This window comes from Dermacentor variabilis, chromosome 2 (genome assembly GCF_050947875.1).
Source record: "Dermacentor variabilis isolate Ectoservices chromosome 2, ASM5094787v1, whole genome shotgun sequence".
Classification (NCBI taxonomy): Eukaryota; Metazoa; Arthropoda; class Arachnida; order Ixodida; family Ixodidae; genus Dermacentor; species Dermacentor variabilis.
The window spans coordinates 149,433,829-149,460,596 of record NC_134569.1 but is presented as its reverse complement, the minus strand read 5'-3'; the positions used below and the strand labels follow the sequence as shown (position 1 = coordinate 149,460,596).

The following is a 26,768-nucleotide window of genomic DNA, read 5'->3' as shown; positions in this document are numbered from 1 at the left end:
CAAATGACATTCCACTGAGTAAACTTGGACACTGAGATGCTGACACATTCAGCATTCCTACAAGAGGGTGCATTTCCATTCTACCCAAGTGACTGGCCCGTGATATCATTGTGAAGCCGTCTTCAGGGGCAAGTGTTATTCAAGGTGAGGGCTGATTGCGGAAGAAGGGGTGTATGCTTGTTCAGCAAGCTGCCCAAGCTGAGTGCGTCCTAGAGGCTGCTAATTACTGACGCCAGTTGTTGTGCAACATGCCAACCTATCAAGCCAGTCAAGAACTGGTTGAAAATTTTGTGGAGCGCCTTTCCTTCTGGGGGCTTTTGGTGTTCACCTCTCCCTGTCATCGCTGGAATAATGAGTATGGTGTGCTAGCTTCCACCCTTTCCATCATCTTAGGGCTGGCACGTGTGGACTGTAGACTCACACCTCCTCAGAGGCGGAGTTTTGTGACGTCTACAATACCACTGCATGGGCCGATTAGGACATAAACTGTTTCCCTAGCAAGTAATCTAGGGGAGACAGAGGTTATTTAAGCAGCCATCTTGCGTGCTAGTGTGTGTGCTCTCCCAGAATGAGTTAGCATGCTCAGTCGTCACGTAGAAGTGCTCCGAGAACGATGTAGCTGTGTGCTGCAGTGGTAACGTGTGGTGCTCATAAGTCCTGCAAGTATTAGTTTGTCTTTCCCTATTACTAAGTTTGCTTCTCCCATGCAAGTAAACCCATTATTTAGTTCCTTCAACCTCCCAACCATGTACTCGTCAGGAAAGTTTGAATGATGTTGTGGGCCAGCTTGGCCTCTGTGAGATGCGCCGCTTCGATAGTGTAAGCCAGCTTACCCAATTCAAGATGCACCAGTGGCATAAGCTAGAGCATGACCATCTGTGACGCCTGACTCTGAGACCTCGACACCCCAAATCTAACAATGCTAAGTTTAACATCTGCTTCTATTGTATGACTCTATGTGTGTCTCCTAGACATTATAGTACTAGTTCAAAACCATCAAGCCTTGTGTACACTTTTAAAGGAACACTAAAGGCATATGTTAAGTCAACATCGACTGTTAAAATTCCATTCTAGAAACCTCGCAGGGCAGTTTTTATGCCAAGAAAAGACTTAGCTTAAGAAAGAATAGCATCTGAAGAGTCCGCCTACTTAGCACAGTTCAAATTGCCTGCCCCCTAGTGCAAAGTTGTGACATTGCATATTATTTGTAAATACTTTGTAACATGGGATTGCAGCATTTACAAATATTTTTGACGTCTATGTAACGAGGTGATGGGCCTCATTCTTTGCTACAAGCAGTTTGTGTGAGCTTCATGAGCCAGCAAAGTGAGCACAATACTGTAAAACATCATTCCTACGTTTTGGAAAAAACTGAGAGAAAAGAAGTACTAACTGGGAAAACACTTGATCTGAAGTAAAGAAAGAAATTTAGCAGACTCAACTATTGTTGACATCTACGTAATGCGAAGCATCACGTGGATAGTTGTGGCACGAGATGCCGGCATGTGTCGAGCTGGTGGTGTGGTGGTGCGTGTTTTGTTGTTTTCCTGTTGCGTGGTGTTTTAAGAGGGCAACAGGAAACCGAAATGAAATCGAACTGGTGTGCAACGCCAGATGCCGCCGAAGTAAAGCATGATGTTCACACACACCGCACCGCCAGCAGCAGGGAACGGCGGCGCATTTGGATTATCGCCTACTAAAACCATGCCGTACACTACCTATGTCACTATGCACCACGCGCTGTAAAACAGATAGGTGAAGGTGCTTGTCGCAATAGATTTGGCGGCGGTATCTGTGAATGCGGCGTGCGACAACTGAAGCGGAGATTTGCTGGTACCGGAATAAGAAACTGTGCGCGCTGTCATTTTCATGTGGGATGGGCGGCTATATACTGTTCTCGATCACGCGGACCTAGCACATTTTCTTGTTTACACGGGATCTGGCAGCCGGGAAACGTATCATACGATCACAGTTTGGCAGTGTAACGAACATTGGTGCTGAAAAATCGTGTTTTCCAGGAGCATATTGACACAAGATGATTTCAAATTACACGCGCCAGCTGCTTCCTACGTCCGTCCAGCTGTTTACTGCTACCTGCGAAAGATAGCGGCAGTGAAGTGGGCAACACGGGCTCGCAAGGCACGTGCAATCGGAGCAACATGCTATGAGCGCGGGACACGAGGGAAGAAGTGCGGGACTGCGGCGAAAGAGACTGTGAATGTTTTAGCGAGGCTCTCGCTTAGCTGTTTGTCGGGCACAAGTTCGCCCAACATAAAGTTATTAAAGTAGCGTCACTCAACTGTGCGTTACAATATTAACCAATCAAAAATGAGCATAAATCTATTGGGGCATCTTTCGTGTTCTCGATGTGAACGTTGGTGCCAGGAAAACATATGTAACGGGAATGTATCAACAAGGTTCTCCTGTACTGCATGATAATGAAACTGCTGAAATGCGAAAGTACGGGCAGCTCAGAGTTGAGCGAAATGAAACCTTTCCACTGCCCATGTCGTCAAAGGCAATGCCAGAAAGTTATTTTTTCTAAGAATCGAATTGAAGTACACAAGTAGCATTTTCTTCCTTCTTATAGTGCACTGCAATGATCTTGTTATTATGAGCCGTGTACTTGGTGACAGTCTTTTAATGAGGAGTCTCTACGTCATCAGGCTAGTACTTGAATGACCCGAACCCGCCGCTGTGGCTTAGTGGCTATGGTGTTGCGCTGCTAAGCACAAGGTCATGGGATTAACTCTCAGCTGCGATGGCCGCATTTTGATAAGGGCGAAATGCACAAACACTTGTGTCCCATGCATTGGGGGCCTGGTGGTGAAAATTAATCCAGAGTCCCCCACTACGGCGGGCCTCACATTCAAATCATTGTTTTGGCACATAAAGCCCCAGAACTTTATTAAAATCAATTGAATGTCTGTGTGGAGTCTCAAATTGCGTCCTGCATTTACCTCAATTTCTCAGTTACTAAAGCTCTGTTCTCAATAATATTGACGCCTTAGATGTTCTCGAGCATTATTCTGTCTCTCTAGCTTCACTTAATATTTGCCTTTAGTGTTCCTTTAAGTGTTAATTCAGAGCATGTATTGCACATCAGATTGCCTAGTTGTGAGCTTGATGATGCAATCACCATCAGTACATGTGCACTTTGCTTGGTATCTGCAGCATATCACTAGAACGGCATCGTGCGGAGATACGGAGGGCTGTAAATGATGAGCGGCTGAACACCATTGCGGAACGGTAAGGGCTTTCCTTTTTCATGTCTCTTTTTTTTTTTCACTCCTTTGGATTCTTTCTTTGAAAGGTACCAAACTGTACCGAGTTACTCCTGTTTTGCTTGAAGTGATCTGTAGTGTTGCATATGCTTTCTATTTGCAGTGCCCAGTGCCTTTTGCTACAGAGCATAGCCATTACTTGGTAAACAGCGTAGTCATGATGTGGTTCCACTGTTCTAGCACTCAGCTTTCACCACAAAGAACCAAATGATACCAACTTTACAAAAAGAGCTCTCTTTCGAAATAAGAACACTGCTAATTCCCCGTGGAAATTGTAGGATATCACAAATGCCATTACTGCAACATCGCCAAATTCGCCTCCCTCTTGTGTGCATGGTCCTGTCCATATTCACCGTAACAATATGAATAATTAGACGAGCACAGCTATGAAATGGGTTTCAATATGGTTGAACTGTCAACCACTAAATTGTGACATTCATCACATTGACATTTAACTCTTTCCCTACCATGGGAAAAATAGGTGTTTTTTGTAGGTTACACCAGATTATTTTTTCTGCAGGAACTACTGCACTTGATATTTTATGTAATACATAAACAAAAAGTAGAATGAATGCACTTTTCATGCATAAAAGTTTTATTAATGAGATTTTTGTCATACAGAAGATATAGATTGCCAGAATCAAGATTAAACGAGAAGTAAAAGGGTTAACCGAGGGGACCGATTTTTATTAGTCATATCATAAGAAGCCAACAAACAATGATGCCAAGGACAACACAGGGGGAATTACTTGTGCTTAATAAATGAAATAAACAATAAATTAATGGAAGTGAAAGTGGATGAAAAAACAACTTGCTGCAGGTGGGGAATGATCCCACAACCTTCGCATGATGCGTGTTAACCCCGTTTCTTCTAGTTTATTACATAACAAGGATGTCGAATCCAGCAACATTCATGCCTTCAGGTAGCATGTATGGGTTTATTGATTGGTTGTCGGTTGACTCAAAAAGGTCACGTTCTTGTGATGCCTGCGGCAGAAAGGATGTTCCACATCCGCCGCCAAGGTTTGTGAGTGGGGGCGCTGGCTAACACTCCCAATGTTCTACTAGGAAAACATAAATACCCAAGAAAGTGGATGGGGAAACGGCGTCGCAGTAGCTTAATTGGTTGAGCATCGCACGCGAAATGCGAAGGTTGTGGGATCGTTCCCCACCTGCGGCAAGTTGTTTTTTCATCCACTTTCATTTCCATTAATTTATAATCTCTTTATTTCATTTATTAAGTACAGGTAACTTCCCCTATGCTGTCCTTGGTGTCAGTGTTTGTTAGCTTCTTATGATATGACAGAATCAAGATGGTGGGATAAAATTGAACAAAGTTTGTAAAGACATGCTTGTGTTTACTAAGAAAAATATCTATTACAAAAATCATGCGATATACAAAATTGATTGCCGTCTAGGACTATCTCCGAAAAAATATATATAATTTTTTCATTAAACAGGTCTTCCACTACAAAAATTTAACTGCAAGCTCTACAGTTGGGCATGCCATGTGGCAAAGCAGTTCCTCGATGTAAAACATAGTGGAATGTTGCATGTCTTGCGGTAAACTCGTTTTCTGCTTGGTTTTCCTATTGTTGTAGCAGCTCTTGCAGTTTCTATAAGTCTCCATCTCGGCAGGCTCTCAAGCAATCCAAATGACAACAAAGACGGGCCGAAGCAAAAAGCGCAACTAATGAGGCTGTGGCCGCCGATGTTCCCGGCTGGTTTGCGTCATCGTCGCTCTCAAAGTCAAAGTGCGACAAAAAGGCAGCATCCTCACACTTGATGCATCAATAAAATCGGCCGCAGATGCAGTGGAATCGCAAGATCTGCTACCTTTCGAAGTGTGCACCGTTTCCGGTGGTGGCCATTTTCGCCTTCTACTTTGACGATTGCAAAACTTCGGAGTATGTTCAAAAATCCTCGCCAAGTGGGAAAAAAGCGAACTGCTTAGGAAACAATGTAATTCTCCTCCTTCACGTCCGATCGGTGCAGTGTATCCGTAAGCAGCGCGGAAGGTCTCGAAAGCGATGTTTCAAACCATCAATAGCGGTCTAAGGATGCCCAATGGGCGAGGTTGGGAAAGAATGAAAAGACCTATGATTTACCTATCATGACCATATATTCACGGATTTCACTCACTGTATGTAATTTATGGGGTGCTTCAGTACTTTGTTTGATTTTATATAAATAAAATTTAAGTGTAGTTTAAGAACACTGGGCTATTGTCTTTGACATTCTGAAAAAGAGAGTAAGATGAATTGCTGTTTTATAGTGGCAGCTCTTATAGGTTCCTTGCAGTGACATTCATGGTTGCTTTGATGTAACATGAAATTATGTTCATAAGAATTCGACATTAAGGTACTTTTTTTTCTATGAGTGAATTCTTGATTGTAACTAGAATTTCTATGAAGTGGTGCTAGCAGTTGGCTTCTTTATTGCGAAAAATAGACCTGCTACAAACCTTTTTCCCAGCCAAAGCTTCTTAGGCGTCACCATGCTGCCATAGAGACTGCTGTTAAACTATGTTGCAGCTGCGTTTGTGCCTTGTTGGTCTCATTATGTTAAAAAAAATAACTGCAATAGTGGCAGCATGTGTGTTTCGTACTCGTGTGCAGCAGTCCGGAGAGGAGGTACTTTCACCCGTCACGGTAGCACAGTGCCTACGACATTGTGCTGCTTAGCACAAGGTCGTAAGTTTGATATTAGCTGCGGCGACTGCATTTCAGTGGGGCTGAAGTGCAAAAACACCTGTGTACTTAGATTTGCAACTGAAAGAAGCCTGGATGGTCAAAATTAATCCAGATTCCCCCACTATGCCGTGCCTCATAATCTGATTGTGGTTTTGGCACATAACACCCCACAATTTAATTAATTTAATTAGAAGGTGCTCCCTCCCTATGGCCTACTTGCAAACTGTCAGCTATGTTGCTTGGCGGCCATTTAAGTGTATTCAAAGGTTTCATTTTCCTAATAACATAATTTTGCAGACATGACAAAATGGGACAGGACATAGACAAATAAGGCATGGGTGCATAGTACTGGGGAGTGGTTGCAAAATGCCCACTAAATAAACCCAGGTGCCTGTGAAGCCAGACCGTTTCAATTCAGATGCTGGTTCTCTAGTCAGCTTGCGGGAGATTGAGCATGTGTGTGTGATAACTGGACCTAATGCTTTGTAAAGCAACCAATGCATTGCAGACTGCAATATGAAGAGGCTGTCCTAAATGAGCAAAGAAGGCAAAGAGGTCAACTGCCACAGCGGGCACTGGGCAAGAGATGGGAAAACTAAAAAGCACAAGTGATGATTCTTTGGAACAGCAATAAATGCGATGCCCCAGGTGAAAGGTTACGCATCTCAGAAGAACTTTGAATTTACATCATGCAAGCATGTTGAGTAATAGCAAATAATAACAGTTCGTCTCCACAAGTTTTTAAATGTGTCGTGTTGAAGCCCATTGTCAGGCATCAGTCGTGCTGCTGCATGCCACACTGCAAGTCGCCACTTCACATTCTTTGCATTGTGTTTTTGAGCATGCATGCTTGGCAGTCATTGACTGCTGTTGATGTTGAACAGCTTGTGTGTGTTTAATGTTATGTCCATATCAAGATGTGAAATAACTTTCTTACTTCAAGGGTAGTTTCCAACTTTGTTCAGCAGGGGTGTTTTTCTTTCTTTTCCTTTCTTTTTTTTGTGTCTTTAAGAATGATCGCAATTATCTCAAAAGCTTTGTATGGCGTATCTGTGACACTAGTATAAGCATCGGGTGTGTGAGATATTTGAGGACATAATCATGACTTCAGGAATACTAACAATATTTCAGACAAGATTCAATATAGTCATTCCAAATATTTTACATTGTTTCTTTTTCTGCTTTTTTATGAGACCTAGGAGACATTTAAAAATATATATTTTCAGCTCTGATTGTTGACTGAATTTTTCTTCGATAAAGGTTGGATACTCAGATCAGTTAGTATGTGTTGATGTTGAGCAGTGCTTCCACAATAGTCGCTCTTAGTGAGTTTTCAGCATTGTGTAACTTTTTGTTAGTCTCCCTCTCAGTGACCCCTCTCAGGGGTGGGTGGTCGTTCATGGGTCGGGCAGGCGCTGTAGATGCAAACTAATCTATTGCTTAGGAGTGGCGCATTATGAAAATGGGCCCAGGAATGTTGCCTCTGCCCCTTGAAGCTGTTCTGAAATGGCCACAATTGTTTTTTGGGGGGGTTCTCACTCATCATGGCCTCCACCTGCTGGAGAAACCATCTGAATGGCACCTGACCACTGGCGGTGCTTGTCTTTGTCACATATGATAATTGGCCACGAACGCTTGTCCAACCCTGAGAGCAAAAAAATTTGCCGAGAATCGAGAAGGTGGTGATCTCCATTTCTCTGTGGTCGGAGTGTCATGCAGCTAGGACAACATATGGCTTCATCTCTCTGTCAGACCGAAAGCTGCCACCTCGAAATGAGTGTGCTAGATAGGTGACGGAGGAGTTGGTGGGGACGAAGTTATACCTTTATAGATGAGACATATAAATACTGGAAGGATATGTTTATTTTTTTTATCTAAATGCGCAAAATACACCAAGAATAGGCACATTGAACAAAAATAAAAATATTCAGGGGAATTTTTTTCAGTGTTAGGGGGCCGCGCCAAGCAGAACCCTGGAAGCAGGCTTCACCACAATTCACGTATGACTTCATTTGGAACTTGTAGAGCATTTCTCATTGGATGTGAAACATAGGCGAACATTGCATGTGCTTTGCATTACTTGTATGATTCCACTGCAGCCAGGGATCTTGCATTTATCTGTCTTCTCTGACTGTGTATCAAAAGAATGCAAATTGTGTGCCAAACTTTGTGTTTCTTATCCAGTGTTTGTGCACTAATCCAGCAGATCATGCAGTGTTGGCCGAAAGCATTTATCAAGAAACTCTGTACTTAATAGTGAAACATGGGAAGAAAAATTTTTGTTCTGGTGTGTTGCCTACTATAAAGGGTTAAGCAGCTAGACAGATAGCACGATGTTAATGTCTGTGGTGATTCAAAGCCCTGTTCTCAAATACTTCTCGTACCCGGTAAAGAGAATGTTTTTCCCATGTTGTACTTTTGTCAAACTGATGGGAGAACTATTGATCATCTAAATGAAGATGAAAGATTGTGCAAGGCAATACTAATTGTTGCTTGTGATGTCAGCATATGCTACATAAAGCACATTATCTTAGTGCACCTGCTGCTTTAAAAAGCCTGCGATGTAGTTGTTCACCGGAATGATGCCTTGCTGGAAAGCTGTGCCAAGATAGAGTTCGTTAAGCTTTTACAGGGAATACAAATGAATAAGTGTCACCCAATTCTGTGCAGCATTGTGGGTCCCAACACATCATCCGACTGGGCCATTGAAGGCCGACGCCTGGTGCCACTGATGCCTCGGCTAGTGCCACAGACGGCCTTCAGTGCACTGGCCAACAACGTGGCCAACAGCTTGGCAAATGCTCAGGCAGCCAAGAGTGCCACTGCTGCTCCCACTACTGCTCCCGCTGCTTCCGGCGTCACTGCTTCCCTTGAAAAGGAGTTGCTTCACAGTGAGTGCCGGCCGTGGGGCAAAGCATCTGGGGCCTGAAATTCTACGCAGCTCTTTGGCTAGCAGATGACTAATTCACCTCATATAATCTTAAACACTAATTTTATCAATAATCAGTAATCAACAGTAATCAACAGTAATCAACAATAATCTTATCAGTGCAGGCCAGCCACTGTGGGCTATGTTCGGGGGGGGGGGGGGGGGGAAATAATGTGTGAGGATGCAAAAGGCATTTGTAATGCTTGGGCAAGAATTGTTATTTAACAAATGATGACAACTCCATAAAGAGTTGTGGGAAGCCATGTCATGCTCACTGTACATGCATGTGTGATGCAACCCAGTCTGCAATCAGACATCTGTGCATATCATTGCGGGATTACCGCCACAATAAGGCTACGAAAGCAGTCTTGGGGGATGGCAGCCGGTACAAATTACAGTAGCCAACCGATCTTCCGGACCTGGAGGGGACCGAAAAATAGTCCGAAAAATCTGTGAGTTGCAAAACTGAACTTTATTTTAGCTAAACTGGACTGAAAAAGTCGTAGATGATCCCTTGTTTGAAATGCCTCCTTTCCGTAACAACACTGGCTTGCATCTGTGCAAGCGTCATGTTCTCGTCATACACATTAGACAACAATATTAGAGCATTAACAATGTCTTGCCTTGGTGGTTGCGGGCGGCCAGAGGTGTTGTTGTCGGAGTCTGAGTCGCTTTGTGCTGGTGCGGTCACCTGGCGAACGATCTTTTCATCCGTAAGCTCCGTGCAAAATTCTATGTTGTTCTCGATCGCCCCAAACTCATGAAAAGTAACAGCAGCGGGAAGGTCCATCCCACTGCTGCCAAGTCGGCAATCAGCTGCTTGCCGGCATCTATGTTTTCAGCGGTGCTGTTCACCTCTTCGGTCACGGGCTCTTCAGAGTTGCAAAATCCAGCATGCCTAAAACAATTTGCAATCGTCGAAGACTGAACAGCCTTCCAGGCATCCGCTCGCACGCCGAGTGCCAAGAACAGGTTAATGGAGTACGTCTTCCCTTTGTCAAAGCACATGAGTACGCGGCCAAGTAAACGGGGCCGGTAGTGCACCATGAGGTTTTTAATGACCCCTTAGTCCGTCGGCTGGAGCACACTTGTATTCAGCGACAAGAATGCAAGACGAATAGCTTGCAGGTTGTTTACGGCACCGTGCGCACCGTAGTCGTCTACGACTGTTACCACTTGCCTCTTCTGGCGCTCAAACATCCGGTCCAGACAGCGGACATGACCTTCGAACAAGCTTTGTGTAATCCATGCCTTTGTATTGCTGCTGTACTAAACAGAGTGGTTCTTCGCAACACGGGTTTTCCGCCTTCCCTATCACTAGAAGGGGCAACTTCTCAGTGCCAACTGCATTTGCCCCGACCATGACAGTTACCCTCTCCTTACTATGCTTCCCACCAGCACAAGCCTCATTAGTAAAGGAAAGTGAACGGTCTGGCAGCATAATGAAAAATAGGCCTGTCTCGTCACAATTAAAAATGTCTGCAGGGGCATGCTCTTGTAGCAGAGCCTTCAACTTACTCGTCCAGCAGCCCGTGACAGTAGATTGATCCATGGCACCACTCTCCCCGCGAACTTTCTTGAGACTCCATGCCTTTTCTTAAACCCACGGATCCACCCATCGGTGAACTTGAAGTCCTGAATGCCCATTTTAAGCGAGCATCTCGGCTTTCTGCTTGAGCATGTTGCCCGAAACAGGGAGGTTCTTTGCTAGAACTCCTTTCAACCACAGCTGCAGGGCCTCTTAAAGCTTTGGATGTCGTCCTTTCCGGTCGTTTTTTGTAGTTTTGCAGTGCGACTGGTAGACTGCAGACAAGATCCCTTCTTTGTTTTTCACGTAATCAGACAAAGTCTGTTTAGAGATATTAAACTCCTTCGCAACGTCGACTTGGATCCATCCTTGCTCGATAAGCCTGATGGTGGCGACCTTCTTGTCCAGCGTCTTGGTTGAATATTTTCCACGCTCCTTTGACACATTCGGTGGAGGCAGGTGAAGAGCAGGGGCCATAGCCTCGTAAACACGTCTGCATTGCGCTGAATGAATGGCCGCAACGCACCGAAATAGCGGTGATATGTTGTACGGCGGCTAGTGATGGCAGGCGAATATTTCAATTGCAATGTGCTGGATAAAAGCCGGCGGATCACTGCTGGACAAAAACATGCGCGACACCGCCTACGACGCTGAGGCGAAACTGATGATGGTGGTTATCGTGAGCATCACCTGGCATTCATAGGTGGTGTCCAAAACTGGCCGTGCATGACGAGTTTCCGGTTCTCAAAATCGCTTCCAGCGCAGGGTACAGGCAAAAGCATGGCCTTTAAGTTCGGTGTTTCTTACAACAGGTGCCACCATTGCCGCATGGATATGTGTGCCTCCTATACTTGCTAATCAAATTACTATACTGATCCAAGCCACTTCACGTCCGATCCGAAGCTTGTCAGGCGGCTCAAGATTCAAAATGGCGTCCTCCCTAACTCATAGCGCTGGTCCATCACGGCAAACTTAGTCCGGAAAATTGAACTTCTGGCTTTATGTTGTCCGAAAAATCGGTCATGAAAATGCATTAGCTCTATAGGAACCCTGATGGTGCATTTATGAAGTCCGCAATGTCCGTCAAATCCAAATTTTTGGAGTCCGAAAAATTCGTCGGCTACTGTATAGTACCTTGTTCTCGTTTGTGAGCTCTGGCTCCTGTTTCACTCATAGGGGGTAGCAGCATACCCACTACATAGTTCTCTGAAGAATAATCCAAGAACCCAACCCGGCACTTAAGAATACAGTTAAACCCTAATGTAAGGCTTTTCGTTACAATGAAATTCTCACTACAACAAATTATTTAACTTTTTATAACCTCTTGCCCGTAGAGCACCATTTATTTTGAACCCGGATATAATGAAATGCATTTATATGTGCTTTGGTTACTGTGGACTTTTGTTAATTCAACTGTGCTCAATTAGATTTTTCGGTTAATTCGATCGCAACCAAAGGTCCCGGCCAGCGCCTATGCATTTCGATACGCCCAAGCTTTTGTTATATTGGTATGAGTTTTGGGCCAAAGTGGTGTCAAAGCTGCTGATGCCAGCTTCCGTGTCATTAATTTTTGTGCATTTGCAAAAGCAACTCCACATATACCGTATTTACACGATTATAAGTCTACCTGTGTTTTACAATTTGAAAATCTTAAGTGGGGAGGTCGACTTACAATAGAAACCAAAACATAGCATCGAAAAAAAAAAAGTGAGACCAACAGGATATCAGGGGAGCTACAATGTAGTTACAATTTTATGTTTGCTCTACGGCCCCACCCATAGCTTTCCGCTATCCCACGCATTTGTTCTCTTTTCAGAAGGGTTTTTCAACATTTTTTAGAGTTTTACAGCGCACAGAGCACTCGTGGGGGGCTGTCAATAGTTCATGAAAGTTCCGCTGGTCCATTTGCGGCGGCACCCTCAGAACAGCGGCATTTCCGGGGGTATCGGTAGTTCAAAGAAGAGCAGACGCCACTCGTGTGTTTCTCTTTTCCTGTCGCTCTTTAGTTTCATGCGTCCGATTTGACTGCCGGCGACGTGCTACTTCCGTGCTTCCTCAGTCGTCATGAGTGCTCCGAGTCCACTAAACATTCGGTGCTCGTTCACAGCAGCATTGAAAAGAGCTGCCATCCTTTACGCTGAAGAAACAAATAACTGTGCAGTGGGCCGCAAGTTTGATGTTTCTTAATGGGTGGTGCGAGAGTAGCGACGGCAGCGAACCAAAATTTTCACCTGTGGTGGCAAGCGAAGAGGTTTCCGCCGGCCGAAATCGGGACGCTTTCCGAAGCTGAAGGCCAAGTACGTCGCCGAAATGCATGATCGGTCCCTGCGTGGACTTTCGGCATGGACTTTTGTATGTATGCAAATGCACTTATGTATGCAAATGCCCGATCTCGCTGGACGACGACGTGCTGTGGGACCGTAGCAGCAATGACCATGCCAGTTACTATAGTGAAACCTCATTAACCCGTAGTTGGCCGGAGCTCAGAAAAAGTATGTACTAAACGGTAGTACTGTTTAACCGAAATAGCATGACATTGCCCACTTACCTGTAGAAAACGAAACACAGAACTCAGAGAGAGTGTGATGAAAGGGAAAAAAAAACATTCAGTATTTATTCACTTCGTGCGACAAAAGTGTTATTTTCGTTTGATGCCGCGGCAGCCTAGCCCGACGACAGCGGCCTCAAACTTACTGAAGCTGCGTGCCAGCTTTTCAGCGAGCCCCCTCTTCTGGGCAAACACTCGCATGGCAGATTCCTCGTTGGCATTACGTATTCTCCGTGCATGCACGCGGTAGTGCTGTAGAAGTCCTGGGACGCCTTTTTCATTGCTGGGGGCTGTTCTCGTTGCGACGATTGCATTCATGAGGCTGACGTAACATGCAGCTTCTGCCACTGTCGGGCCTGAATTGCCCATGTTGCCCATGAATTGCCTTCCGTGTCATCCTCATCACTGTCGCTAGTCGACACTTGGCACGGCACCAACAGAGGCAACGATGGCGAAAAGTCGAACCTCATAGCCGACATCTCTTCGTGGTCGCAGCAGCACTGCCGAACTACTTCTTCGCATTCTAAATGCCACACACAGTAGTCAACAGCAGATCCCTCTCGCATGCCAATGCCTACTTCATGTGACGTTCGACAGCACGGACGATGTCTAATTTTTCTTCTATGCTGAGCGCCTGGCATCTTTTTTATCCGAGCTTCGGCATGACGTGAATCCTCGCTTGCACGACACCACAACGCTCGACGATCTCTATCACAGTCTCGAAATGATGTTGATGTTCATGTGGCTTCACGCGCAAACGCACAGGGCGCTTGGAGGCTTTTGTTCCGATCTCTGAGGCTTATTGTTCTGCCGGGCCGCCTAATAGAGACGACACACTGCCGTGTTTGTGCGACGAAAAGTGGAAACACTACGTGTTAACCGATACGTACGCAATAAGCTGGTAAGGTTTATGCGGATACAAAACACATTATGTTCAATGGTCGCTGAGTCGGGGGTTTGACTTTACTACTTTTAACATGAAACTACTGTTTAAGCGGGTATGGTTTAACGACGCTTTACTGTAATACATTTTTGTTATGGAATGCGCCCGCGGGTATGCTCTCATTTTTTTTTCTTCTGTCACAGGCAATATGGGGGGGGGGTTTGACTTACATTCGACTTACAATCGTGTAAATAAGGTAAGGACTACTGATATAATGACCGATTTTCGCAGAACTATTGAGTTCATTATGAACGGTTTCGGCTGTACTGCCATTAATGAGTCACTTGTTCAGCACAATGTCGTGCTGCTCCACCACCAAAGATGAATCAGGGCCATTAATTGCCTTTGGATTAAATTTTCAACACTAGGGGGAAGTAGAAGCCTGGAAAAAACATGTAAACTAGTATCATTAACCGATTACAGTGAAACCCCCATTATACGACTTTCTCGGGACCGTGAAAAGGCGTAGTAAAACCCGAACAAAAATTATGCCTATAAAAATACTACTTATTTCGCGTGACAGATTTACGAGAAACTTCAGTGTAAACTACTAACATACTCTACAGGGCTTAGAAACCCAAATTCCCAAAAATGTAAATGCGTTAAGAATTAATGCTGCAGTACAGGTACCAATCATGCTTTATTCAAACGAACCTTTAAGGCACTCCACTGTCCACTGCTGCGATTTCTGCCTGCCGGCGCGAACATTTAAAGAAGTCGGTAAGTTTCTTTTGGACCTTGTTTGATCCGTGAACCAAGAGCTTTCGCTCGAGTTGGGCAACGTCCAAAAGGAGGTCCTCTGCGGCGTTGTGTGAACAGATAAAGTTCCGGATGCCGTCTATGTGCCGTAGCACCTCGGCGAACATGGTAGGCACAGGCACGGCATCTGTGGCGCCGTCATTGTCCTCGTCGGATGCCGCAGCGGTGTTGGCACTAGGCAAAGCCTCCTTGATGGTGTCATCCATCGACACCTTGCTGCAGATCGCAACATTGTCGTCGGCCTCCACTTACACGACGAAGGTCGTGGTGAGGTTTAAACGCTCGAAATCGTCGGTGGTGAAGCTTGCATCAGCCTCGAGCGGCATCAAGGTGGTTGCATCCCCAGCAGAGAAGGCAGTCTCTTGCTTAAAGCCATAGTGCTTGAATGAGTTAGCGATTGTGTTTCGCGACACTGCATTCCACTAACTTGCAATAAAATGCATGGCGTCAAGCACAGTGATCTTTCTTTCCGACTCGCTGCGCTCCATAGCCGCCAGCCGACGCTGCACTAACCGCTTCCGGTACCCTTGCTTCATGCACTTAATCATGCCGGCATCCAGCGGCTGCAGCTGGCTTGTGCAGTTGTGTGGAGAAAAAACAACCTTTATGTTCCTCAGGCTGGCCTTATCGGGTGGGTAGCACGGTGTGTTGTCCACGTAAAGCAATATTTTCCTCACCTTAGCACCCATTTTGTTATCCAGCTGCTGGAAAAAATTGCTGAAGAGCGAAGACGTCAGCCACGCCTTTCTGTTGATGTTGTAGCTGCACGGCAGCATCTTCAAGTTCTTAAAGCATCGTGGCTTTGCAAACTTTCCAACAACAAGCATGGGCAGCCTCTTGGAACCGTCATTGTTAGCACAGAATAGTGCCGTTACACGCTCTTTACTATGCTTGCCACCATGACAGCTGTCACCCTTAAACGCAAGGGTTTGCTCGGGCTGCATGTATGAGTTAGCGATTGGTAAATGGTAAAAAGTACTGCTCTCATCGGTGTTGAAAACGTCGCAGGGCTTGTATGCAGCAATCATCTCTAGCAGCGACTCCATCCACTCATTCACCGTCGAAACGTCCATGGAAGTGCTTTCTCCGCAGGAGCGGCTGTGCACAATCCTGTTTCGTTTTTTAAAGCAATCCAGCCACCGGTTCGATGCCTGAAAGTCGTCGATGCCCAAACGCAATGCCACAAGATCTGCCTTTTCTTTTAGAATGAATGGCGCCATCAACGTTCATCACAGAGCTCCGTGCTTGATGCAGCCATTTGAGGAGAACTTTTTCTAACTTGTCATGCTGTCCTTCTTTTGCCGCTATCCGCTTGAGCCTGAACTTGTTGGCATTCTGCAATATCTTCGCTTTGTTTGCTACGATCGTCTTAAGCGAAGATTTGGGTATGTTAAGGTCCCGGGCAATGCTGGCTTTCGTGGCTCCATGCTGCTTTTCTGCTTCCTCGATAACATTCAGCTTATCGCCGAGCAATAGAACTGTCCGCTTTCGGGACATCATGCGTCGCATTGGTCCACACAACTCAATACCTCTGCTGAATGCTGGTCGCTAGAATTACTACAAAGAACACGTACGATAAACCTAGGCCTCTCTGTGCTACCTTGTCGGCGATCTGCTGCTGGGAAACTGAAAGGAGAGAAAAGCTTCCCCAAAGCGTCGAGAGGTGACGCCGTCGAGAAGAGAGGGAGAAAGTGATTGTGGAGAAGAAAAGGCACTATTTCAGCACAGCGAGCATCGCGGGTGGCTGCTGGTGGGGGAGAGAGAAATGAACGATGAGATGAGGCAAGGAAGAAAGCTGTGCCGGAGCGAACCGGTAGAGCGGTGTCAAGCGCTTCGCATACAGAGAGGCAGAGCGAAGGAAGAGACCCGCGGCACTTTTCTTTTGTCCGCCGTTCTGTCCCGCTCTTCGCGAGGGTGGTCGTATAACGCGGGTCAGGCGTAAGATTACGTCGGATAACCAGGGTTTTTAATGCATTGTTTCTATGGGGACTTCGCCGGGACTGCGCTAATCCGTCGTAAAACCCGCGTTGTCACAAAATCAGGGGATGTGTAACCGGGGTTCCACTGTAATTTATTTTCAGAATCAGAATGGCGGGCAAAGAAAAATTCACCGCTACATAAAAAAAATCGGCAAATTTTACATGTTTTCTTGGAATTGTTTTGGGGCTTACAGGGTTAAGCAAGGTGCTGAGAAATCATCTGAATTTCTGTTGAGGCTGGTACTGCTGCAACATCAAACAATAAATGCACATTCTAAGCATTTGTAGGCAAAAGGCAGCATCGAGCACGTTGAAACTTCTAATAAAGCCAGTGCTCAGATGTTTGCACAATAGACCATTGAGTGGTTGTAAGGTAAACCAGTGGAAGCTTTCCCTAAAACATTGCTGGGCCTCTTGTCTCACAGTTACTGGAAACGGTCCCAGCACAGCCATGCCATCATGTTCGGGGCTCAACGGTCCAACGACGTCACCTCGACCACTCCAGGCCACTGCAGTTGTGCCTCCCAGCGCAGCGTGGATGCCACCAACCACCACTGGTACGATGGCAAAAGCACCGAGCCCAGCTGGTGTGAAGACAGAGCCTCTGCCGAGTGAGTACTGTGCTCTTCGGGCTCCCAGCGACGGCCTCGGTAACACCGCATGGCAGATTCTGACATTTGCAGCTGTTGAGTTCAATCCATTTTGTGCATGCAACGTCTCTTAACAGTTGTCTTTTTCCTGCTGTTTAAGTTCCCACTGCTTTACCTTTCTGCTCTCTACCACCACCTTTTGCTAACTTTGTGGTCTAGTTATTTTTGCACTGTTACGTTTTAGTATTGTTTGTTAGTTGCTGCTATTGTTTGGTTGCTAATATGAGCAGTGAGAGAAGTCTCTCTAGACTTTGTAGCATCGCCTGCTATACAGTCGACGACCGATAATTCGGACTCCACGGGGAAGGTAAATAAGTCCGAACTATCCGATTTCTGAAAAAACAAATGTATCAGAAAAATAAAATTTTATTTTTACGTTTTAAGGCCCCTGTGCAAGAAACGGGTCAATTTGTTGCTGCACGCACTTCCGCTTACGTGCAACCAAGTATCGTATTTACTTGCATAACGATCGCACTCTTGTAATGATCGCACCTCTGAATTTTGTTGCCAGGATTCGCTCTTTTTTCTTTCCTGTGTAATGATCGCACCCTGAACTTGCCGCAGTGGTATGTCGTGTGCCTAGTCTAGCTAATGATGATCGCGCTTACCATCTGTCTATTGCTGTCGAATGCTATACGAACGACACTTCAAGACATACCAAGCGGTCTGCACGCACCAAACATTCTTAAGCAGATGCCTCATTTCATTCCTTTCATCGCTTTTCGCACTTCCATGAAAAAAAGAAAGCTACAGCCAAACTTGCCTTAGTTTTAGTATTTGTAGGCTTTTTAATGGTTGTGGTCAACAACAAAAAAGGCGCCTTTTGATTCTTGTCATTTGCACTAGTGGGCACGCAACAAATCGCAAGTGGCGACGATAGTAGCCACGTTTACACTGATACATTAGAAGCGTACCCTATTCATACGCCGACATTTGTAACACAGCTAAGATATTCGCCCACCCTTAGCGGAAATGTGCCGTATTAAAATAGTAGTGGAGACAAATGCCGCAGTTTCCGCAGCATGTCTGCCACGTGTTTCTATGTCACTGGCAGCTAAGCTTGCCCATATCTGTTTCTGTCCCCTCAAAGTGGACATGGCTACATTATTGTCGCAAACTTGCCGATATTAACGACATTATTCATTACTGATAAGGAAGGAACTGTTTCAGTGCACATAATGTACTCACAAGAAAAAAAAAATCGCATTCGGTGCGTTCAGCTTGCTCTGCCAGCCGCCATTTTTGTTTTGATGTCCCGCACTGTTACAGCAGTAGGCACCTGTACCTGTTATCATCCCGCAGCAAATGCGGGAAATCTTTGTTTTATTTCTTTTCGCGGAAAATTTAACATGTGTAATGATCGCACCCCTGAATTTGCGTCAATCTTGTTTCCAAAAAAGTGCGATCAATATGCGAGTAAATACGGTATAGCTGTGTTTCTGCCACTTTTGTGCTGTCACTGTGCACGGATATAAGGACTGCAAAGGCTCGCATCAGATCCGCATATGGACACTCCGGGAGCACACAGCACAGCATCATCACAGTCGCTGTTTTCCGGTGGGAGAACTTGCTCAATTATTTCGTCATTGTTCAGTTCGGCATGCGACAACGCCGCGCTATTGACGTCTGCAAAATCTTCAAACGTAACAGCGGCAGAAATCGGCACACCGCAGCCTATCAGGTCATCAATGATGTCCGTATTTGAGCTCGTTGTAGTAGGCGGCAGCTCAGGCTCATCGGTTGTGGAGTCGGGCTCATTCATACTGCAAGGGCACCGTTGCTGTCGTTTGACACAGCCTGCTGATAAGTTCACGAGAAAGACTTCTTAGAGTCAGTAGGGTGCTGTCTGGAACACAAGCTAAACAAAGAAGCATAGAGTGGTAGGACGCTATCCAAAAGGCAAACTCGTCAAACAGAATGGCGAGAGCAGGCCATACGTAGGGTTACCGGGATAGGATGTGATGACCGTGATCTTGATGCAACCTATGATTGAGACAAAGCCTCCAAGATTGGCATTTGCAGTTAGGTCTCTGAGGCGTAGTGCTGTGACCAAGGCAAAGCCTCAGGAATTACCGTCTAGTATGTAATCTTCTCGTGTCTCTGAGGCCATACTTTGTCTTGTCAAAGTTGCCAGAGCAGATAATGGCGGCAGAGTTGGCGTATGCTACAGCCGCAGACGGAGTCCAGATACTAATCAACTGTAAAGCTGGCGGCTGTCCGAAATATCAGTCGTCATTACACATTAAGTGTATGGGGCCACTGACGTTATCGCAAAGCTGTCTGAATTACTGAGCATGTCCGGATTATTGGTGTCCGGTTTATAGGTCGGCGACTGTATATGGAATGGACTATACACCATCTGTTGATGGACCGGTAGTAATAAAGCATTTAAGTTTAACCCACTGTTGAAATAAGGGATAGGAGTGACCACACTTTCGGTAAAGCTCCTGCTATAGTAAGCTCTGAGGGAGCATTTTGCTTGGTTCTGACAGGATTACTATATGATGGGGTTCTTCTGTGCTTCATTATTTTGCAGCAGTCCCAGATGTTTCTCAAGCAGATGAGGACAACGCCACACGCAAGAGGAAGCGCTCCCTCAGCTTGGACTCCCTGCCATCGCCACTAGCTGGCAACGCAACTGCTTCAATGGCTGTGACTAAGCCTGCTTCTACCACTGCCCCCGCCACCGCTGCCGCTGTGACTACTCCCGTGGCCACCCCTGCTGCGGCTACTCCTGCACCTGCCCCTATCGCTGCGCCACTCACACGAGTTACCAGCAATGGTCCTGTTGTGACAAAGGTGGTGGTCCCAACATCACTTCCTGGTGCCACTGCAGCTGCCTCACCAGGCATAATGACAAAAGTAGTTAACCTTCCATCGGTGTCCACTCCGCAGCTCAGAGTTCCCATGGCGCCAACGCAAAGGACAACCAGTGTGCCAGCAAGCTCTCAAAAGGTGGGCCATAAGTGTCCCTTTACTTCGGAGCTGGTGCCTCTTATCTCAATGAGGCTCTTCAATTTGTAATCCTGGGCTGCCGAGGTAGGGCTTTCAGCCAAAGGGAGTGCAGCACACGCAGCGTCTGGGGCAGTTTGGGATGGCAAATAGAAGAGACTAGCTTCTTTTGTGGTTACTAATGTTTGCTGTAGTATTTGTTGAACGCATTGGGCAGCTGCCTTGCTGCAGTATCGGAGCAAGAACTCTGCAAGAAACTCTCTCAGTTATGCAACCCTTGAGAGGAGTAGCCAGCTTGGGAACTGGCTTTCTTCATCTTCATTGTGCTGGTATCGTTGCAAAACTAATCAAGCTTTTCTGCTCATGGATAAGAAAGCCTGCTTACGGAACTTATGTTACAGCAGAGGGAAGCAATGTACAAGAGCTGTGGGAACTGGATGAGGGGGGAGGAGGGGAAAGCATACATCAATTTGTCGACCCCTGCAGAACACCAGAATGCCATTCTGGAATGTCTGGTTTCTGTAGAAACACATGTGGGAACCTGTGGTGTAGGACTTCAAAGGAAGGTACAGCAAGAACTAAACATGAAGGGATCCGCACTGGTCAAACAACGGATGTCTTAGCAGGCTGGAGCCAATGTTCCGACGAAGGGGCTTGTCTTTGTCGGAGCAATGTGTTGGCTCCAACCACGTGTTCAACCGCTGCTGATCACTTCGTCTCCATTTTCCTTTGAGCCACTGTACATCTAAATGTAAAGGGGTTTCGCACATACGTCATCTTTTCAGATTGATGAAGAAACTATGTATAGTGTTGTTTCCGACAAACCTGCCCTCAATGCACTTGGGAGCAGCAGCCTCACATGCTCTCGTTGAGCAGCTGGAGTTGCCAAGGTTCAGCACCTTATTCTTCTCCAGCCATGGAGTACTTTTTTTTTTCAGCTTATAGACAGACAGTTGCCCTTCTCCATAGGGAATTCCATGAGACCACGATGCATAATGCCACCATCACATATGCGTGATAACAAATGCGCGATTCCATTATTGTGGGGTATTCTCCCCTTGTGCCAAAGAGGTTAATTTCTCCCTCCCATGATGAACACCCCACAATCTTGGGGAGGGCAAAATATGTTTGGCTATCTCTGAGGGAAGGGCTGTCTTATTCGATAATTGGTATCAACCACTGAGTGTATACTCTTAGCCTGTGATCCTTACCTTTCTCTTCCCAGTTATCGAGAGAACAATGTCATAGAAATGTGCTGCGTAAGTGCTAACCTTGCTCGTGCTTACTCTGCAGGTGATCCTGGTGTCCACAACAGCAGCACCTGGCTCCATGTCTTCAAACCTGCTGCAGCCCCCCCTGAGTGTGCCTGTGGTGAAAACGGTGTCGGCACCGGGCACGACACCACTCGTGCACCAGGGCAAGGCACCCATGGTCATGGGCCTACAAGCCTCCTCAGCCAATCATCCCTCCTGCTCTTCGCCCGCTGCTTTCACCAGTGTTGCATCTATTGTCAGCGCTCCAGGTGTGTGGCTTATGATTTTCACGATCACACTTGTGCCATAGTGTAGTCTACGATTGTGCAGTCTATTGCAAAAGAAAGGAAGCCACTGGGAGCATGTGCCTGGAGCCAACTTCTTGACCAGGGGACTTGACATCATCAATGCAAAGTCAAATCTCCATGTTGAAATGTTCGCTCCAGGATTAGATTTCGCTTGTTTGGCCACTGTTGCTCAATTGGAGCATCTGCTCCAATTGCTGCTACCACTTCGTCTTCTTTAGATTAGTTCTCCTTCTTGAACTTCGCAGCAAAACCACCATGCCAGTACGTCAGAGTGCTATGATGAAGTTGAAAGTACTGTCGAACACACTTATAGCAATATTCAAGTGCCACAAAAATTCTGTTGTTATAACCAATAATTGTTATAACTCGGCTGCATGAAAAAAATCATAATACAAGGATCAGAGCTGTTTTGAGAAAACTATAAAGCAGGGAGGCCAGTGCCTCTCCCCACCACCTTCCTCCATCTGGCTGCTGATTCTGTTCACACATTTAATTGTATATCTCTGCTTCCTGCACGCTCCGATCGCGTGTAACAAGCTACGGCTGTCGGCATTTAAGAACGGCACTGTTATAACAACTACACGGAGAGGTTACAGGTGGCAAGCGACATGTGAGCTCTGCTGATGCACCGCTTCGGTGGCCCCAAAAGGGGGCCTTTTAAAAAATGTGAGGAGGTTTTCGGGGCAGCCTGTCAGCTGTATTGGTTACAGAAGGGCCATCAACTAGACATGGAAGTGCCAAAAGCTATGGAAGCAGGAAACACGTCATGGCCACCATGTTTTGACGTCACTATCGGTAGCGACTGCACTCCGTGAAAGGTCCGTGCACCACAAGTTCACTATCTGTGGTCCGCGTGTACAACATTTCAACGAATCCACATTTGCACCCACCGAAAAATCAACTAACTACTACGCACAAACCATTTGGCATGCAGTAAGCGACTACAGCTTAAGCGTGCAGCCAGTATGTTAAGTTCAATAGCGGCAGGCTGGGGGAGTGATCGCGACTATACTTAAACTGAAATTTCTTTTAGGCGGGCACACATTTACGAGGGTTGGCTGTACCTAATTTTGTTCCTATGGCTGGCTCATCAGTGATCGGTCTCAAGATCACACGTATGTATTAGATTGACGGATGTTGAAGCGGTCTTCGGATCTGCGGGCGACCAGCCAGCAACTATCGTGAACATGCATGCTAAGTTAATGCATGTGCGGGCAGAAAGCAGCTCACATGTGGGCAGAAAGCTCGAGCTACGTGAATCTGTGTGCGTGTGAAGCACTTAACATGCGTATCTGATACAACCTGCATGCCTTCCGCTGGCTAATTGACCTGATCTTCACACATGCTTGCATGCTTTCCTGACATGCTGCTTTTGTTGTTCCTTCTGTCGGCATTGCATTTACCATTTCGATAGGTCCCGTTGACCTGGATGACCCTTGTACCGATTGAGACTGTGCGCCGTGGGAACGCTGTGCACATCAGCGTAGAGACCACGGCTGAGACTTTCATCGAGTACTGTCGCCGACTGATTTTTCGGACTCCAAAAATTCGGACATGCTTGCTTATTCGATCTGCTTCGCGGCACTGCCATTCTCCCCATAGACCCATAATGTACAACTGCCGAAAGTTCGGACACCTTGCAACCTCTTGTCTGATTTTTCGGACACTCCTTGAGCCAACTCGATCGAGAGCACCATGCACTGGCTCTGACCGATGCGTGGTTCGACTTGCTGAACGCCATTCTTGTTTTGAACGGCGCCTCCTTGCTGCCCCACAAAGTGGTGCTACTGCAAATCCCCGCTCATCATCATTGTTTCTGCCTGGTTCGTAGTTACAGCAGTTCCGGTTTCAGCTTATTAAGCCATGTCAAGACAATCCAGCAGTTGATTTGTTTCTTTCTTCGTGCACGACGCTGCGAGTAGGTCATGTTTTTTGTTTGTGCGACTGGCGTCAGCGTGACGGCGTGGTGATGTTTGCTTTGAGTGCTGCGTCGAGGTTGCGGTAATTCAATGCGTCATACGGAAACATCATGTCAAGTGTCTAATGGCGCTGACAGTGCCCGCGCAGACTGCGCTGGGGAATGCCGGCAAGCGGGTGCTGGTAGGCCTAGGATTTGTCGCCTTCCGATGTGCTCCCTACTGACGCCGAAAATGTTCTGCCGAGACCTGCGCAGTGGTTGCATTGCGATTCCGGACACAGTCTCATTTGACAGTTTCACAGGTGCTGATACTGCTGTACTAACATGTGCAGAATTCGACAATGGCGAGATCATTCGTCAGGTTTCTGCTGCGCCGCCGGACGATGACGCACCATGTCCTACGCTGCCGTCGCATGCGGAGCGTGTACAAGCAGTGACTGTGCTTTCAGCCGCCTATAGTGACCGTACGACCCTCTCCGAGATTCAGGCTTATCTGAATGCGCGTAAACGGAACAGCTTGCAATGGCGCATTCAGGATTTCTTCAAGCCACTGCTGAGCCCGAATAAGTGCGTGAAAATAAACGATTTCTTTTTTTTTTTTTCTTAGTCTGCTGTTTTGGACACCTGTTTTTTCAGACATTTCCGCAGTCCCCGTGAGGTCAGAATAAACGGTCGGCGACTGTATACCGAATATTCTAAAGATGCAAGACAGTCGAACCCACTTATAACGAAACCGGTTTTGACAATACATCAGTTATAACAATGAGAAGCTGGAGCCCCATCAACTTTTGTATGTTTTCCATGGTGAAATAACCCGCTTACTACAATGCCCCTAAGTGTCTGAGCCGAAAGGTAGTGAAATGCGAAATCATTAAAAAGAAAAAAAAGAAAACGAGAAATTCGAGCCTCTGCATGATGGGCTGTTGCTTCAACAGCCACTGCGCGTTCATTTTCCAGCCATTTCCGCATGCCTCTCTCCCGTCACCCTTCCACCTCTCCGGACATGAATGGGTTGCGCCCATAGCTCTAAGCCGCCCCACCCTCCAAAACAGGAATGGATTGCACCAACTGTGCTGCTCGCATGTTGCTTGCTGGCTTTTTATTCAGCGCAGTTCTGCTAACAGCCTATTCGCTTGCGTTTGTCTTTGTTGGTTGCGTCGAAATTGTTCCTGGCCACGCGGTTGCTCAGCCTCGTTTGACCAACAGTTGGTTTGACTCACCGCCGAAATGGGAGATGGCTGATGCACCCGCTGATCATTGGCAGTGAACGATGTTGCCAGTTAAAAGAAAGCGCACGGCTATAGATTTGGAAACTAAGTGCTTCTAACTGATGAGGTGATCATCGCAAGCGTGCTTGCATCGGATAGAGACAGCGACGACGGCAGCGATGGCGGCAGCGATGACGCAGTAGAGCAAGCTGCCTCAGCGTTGTCTTCACAGGAGGCCCAGCAGATGATTCAGTCCCTCCGGGGCTTCGTTTTCATGACGAACCTTTCGCTGCACTATGTGGAGCACCTGGATGCCTTGAAGAAGGATGTTGGCAAGCTTCGCTTAAAGCATGCTAGGCTGACGGACATAGGGTTTCCTCGTGCAAGCCAGTGAGAAGTACGTGGCGAGGTACTTGTGACGATCTTGCCTCAGCCTTTCTTCTGGATTGCTCAAGCTGACAGGCTGCCGTGGCAGCCTTCTCGCAATTTTGAAAAGGCCCCTTTTGGGGCCACCAAAGCGATGCTTCGGCGGTGCTCGCATATCATTTGCCACCCATGACCCCTCTTTGCAGTTGTTATAGCAGTGCCATTCTTGAACGCCGACAGCCATGGCTTGCTAGACGCAGTCAGAGCACCTAGGAAGCAGCTAAATGAGCGAACACAGTCAGCAGCCTGATGGAGGAAAGTGGTGAGGAGGGGCACTGGCCTCCCCACCATTATAGTTTTTACAGATCAGGTCTGTCATCCCCCTATTTTGATTTTTTCATGCAACCCGGTTATAAGAATTATTGGTTATAACAATGGAATTTTCGTGGCACTTGAATATTGTTATAAGTGGGTTCGACTGTAGTAAATACAGGGTGTCTACCAACTGGGAAAACCGGGAATTCTCAGGGATTTTGAGTAGTCTGGAAAAACTCAGGGAAAACTTGGGGAATTTGTGCCTCTATCAGGAAAAATTAGCTGTAATTTTATTGAAAGCGGTAATGCTGGCTCGAATAACACAGGAATTGTAATGAATCGTCTTTGAGGTCCTGTCGTCGGCTGGAGGAGTTGCCAGTGTACTGTCAATGACCTACTTTCCGGATTCACGATAATTTGGTTGGCTTCGCGGCACCACCACGTACCCCATAGAGTCAATGTATCAGAATGTCTGAAATTTCGGACATGAAAACTCTTTGCCGTCCGATTTTCCAGATGTTTTGCCGTGACCGCAGGTGTGAAACAGCATTAATCAAAGCCACCACTGCTCCCGTTTTAATTACCTCGCTGCCTCGAACCAGCTCTCTCGCACGCAGATCCACAGGCAGCCGTAGCCACCACTGCTGCAATGCAATGCTAGGCCTAGCTGCTTCAACGTTCGCTATGAAGCTTCATGCCGTTGGGTGCCGTGTTTCTTATTGAAAGAATTCGCTGCTGTCAGCAGTGGCACAGACTCTGCCGTTGTGGTCCTCGCGATTGGCTTAGAAGCTTGGAAAGCACAATGCATTGCATAATACTGGTTCCCGAAAGTCAGCTTCACCTCCATACAGAACTGTTACTTGGTGAAGCATACGCAAAAGTATTGCAGTGAAGCATAACAAGCGTGGAAAGGGGCTATTGCCACGAGACACGGTATGTATTCCTTGATTATACACACATGCACCCGGTATTTCCTGTCACAGTACGAGCACCGATATGCCTAATAAGTGCACTGCCTTCAGAGCATTTTCGAATGTGCCTGTGGCGGTTTGAGCCTTTAAGGGCAGTAAATGACATGCATTTATTTTTTCCAACTGGCTGATTTTTCGGATGTTTTCGCAGCTCCTAGGGAGGT

General features: G+C 46.5%; 1 protein-coding gene across 4 annotated transcripts in view; it reads left to right on the top strand.

Annotated features, from left to right (window-relative positions):
* LOC142572842 (uncharacterized) overlaps positions 1-26,768 on the top strand; it is a 114,005-nt gene that overhangs the window by 22,560 nt on the left and 64,677 nt on the right. For 3 of the 4 annotated variants that reach the window (XM_075682237.1, XM_075682234.1, XM_075682236.1), the window contains exons 4-8: positions 3,175-3,249; positions 8,648-8,868; positions 17,089-17,274; positions 19,850-20,268; positions 21,559-21,787. In XM_075682237.1, coding sequence (XP_075538352.1) covers positions 3,175-3,249; positions 8,648-8,868; positions 17,089-17,274; positions 19,850-20,268; positions 21,559-21,787 — 1,130 coding nt within the window. The remainder of the gene's footprint in view (positions 1-3,174; positions 3,250-8,647; positions 8,869-17,088; positions 17,275-19,849; positions 20,269-21,558; positions 21,788-26,768) is intronic. The other variant, XM_075682235.1, reaches the window with a different exon arrangement.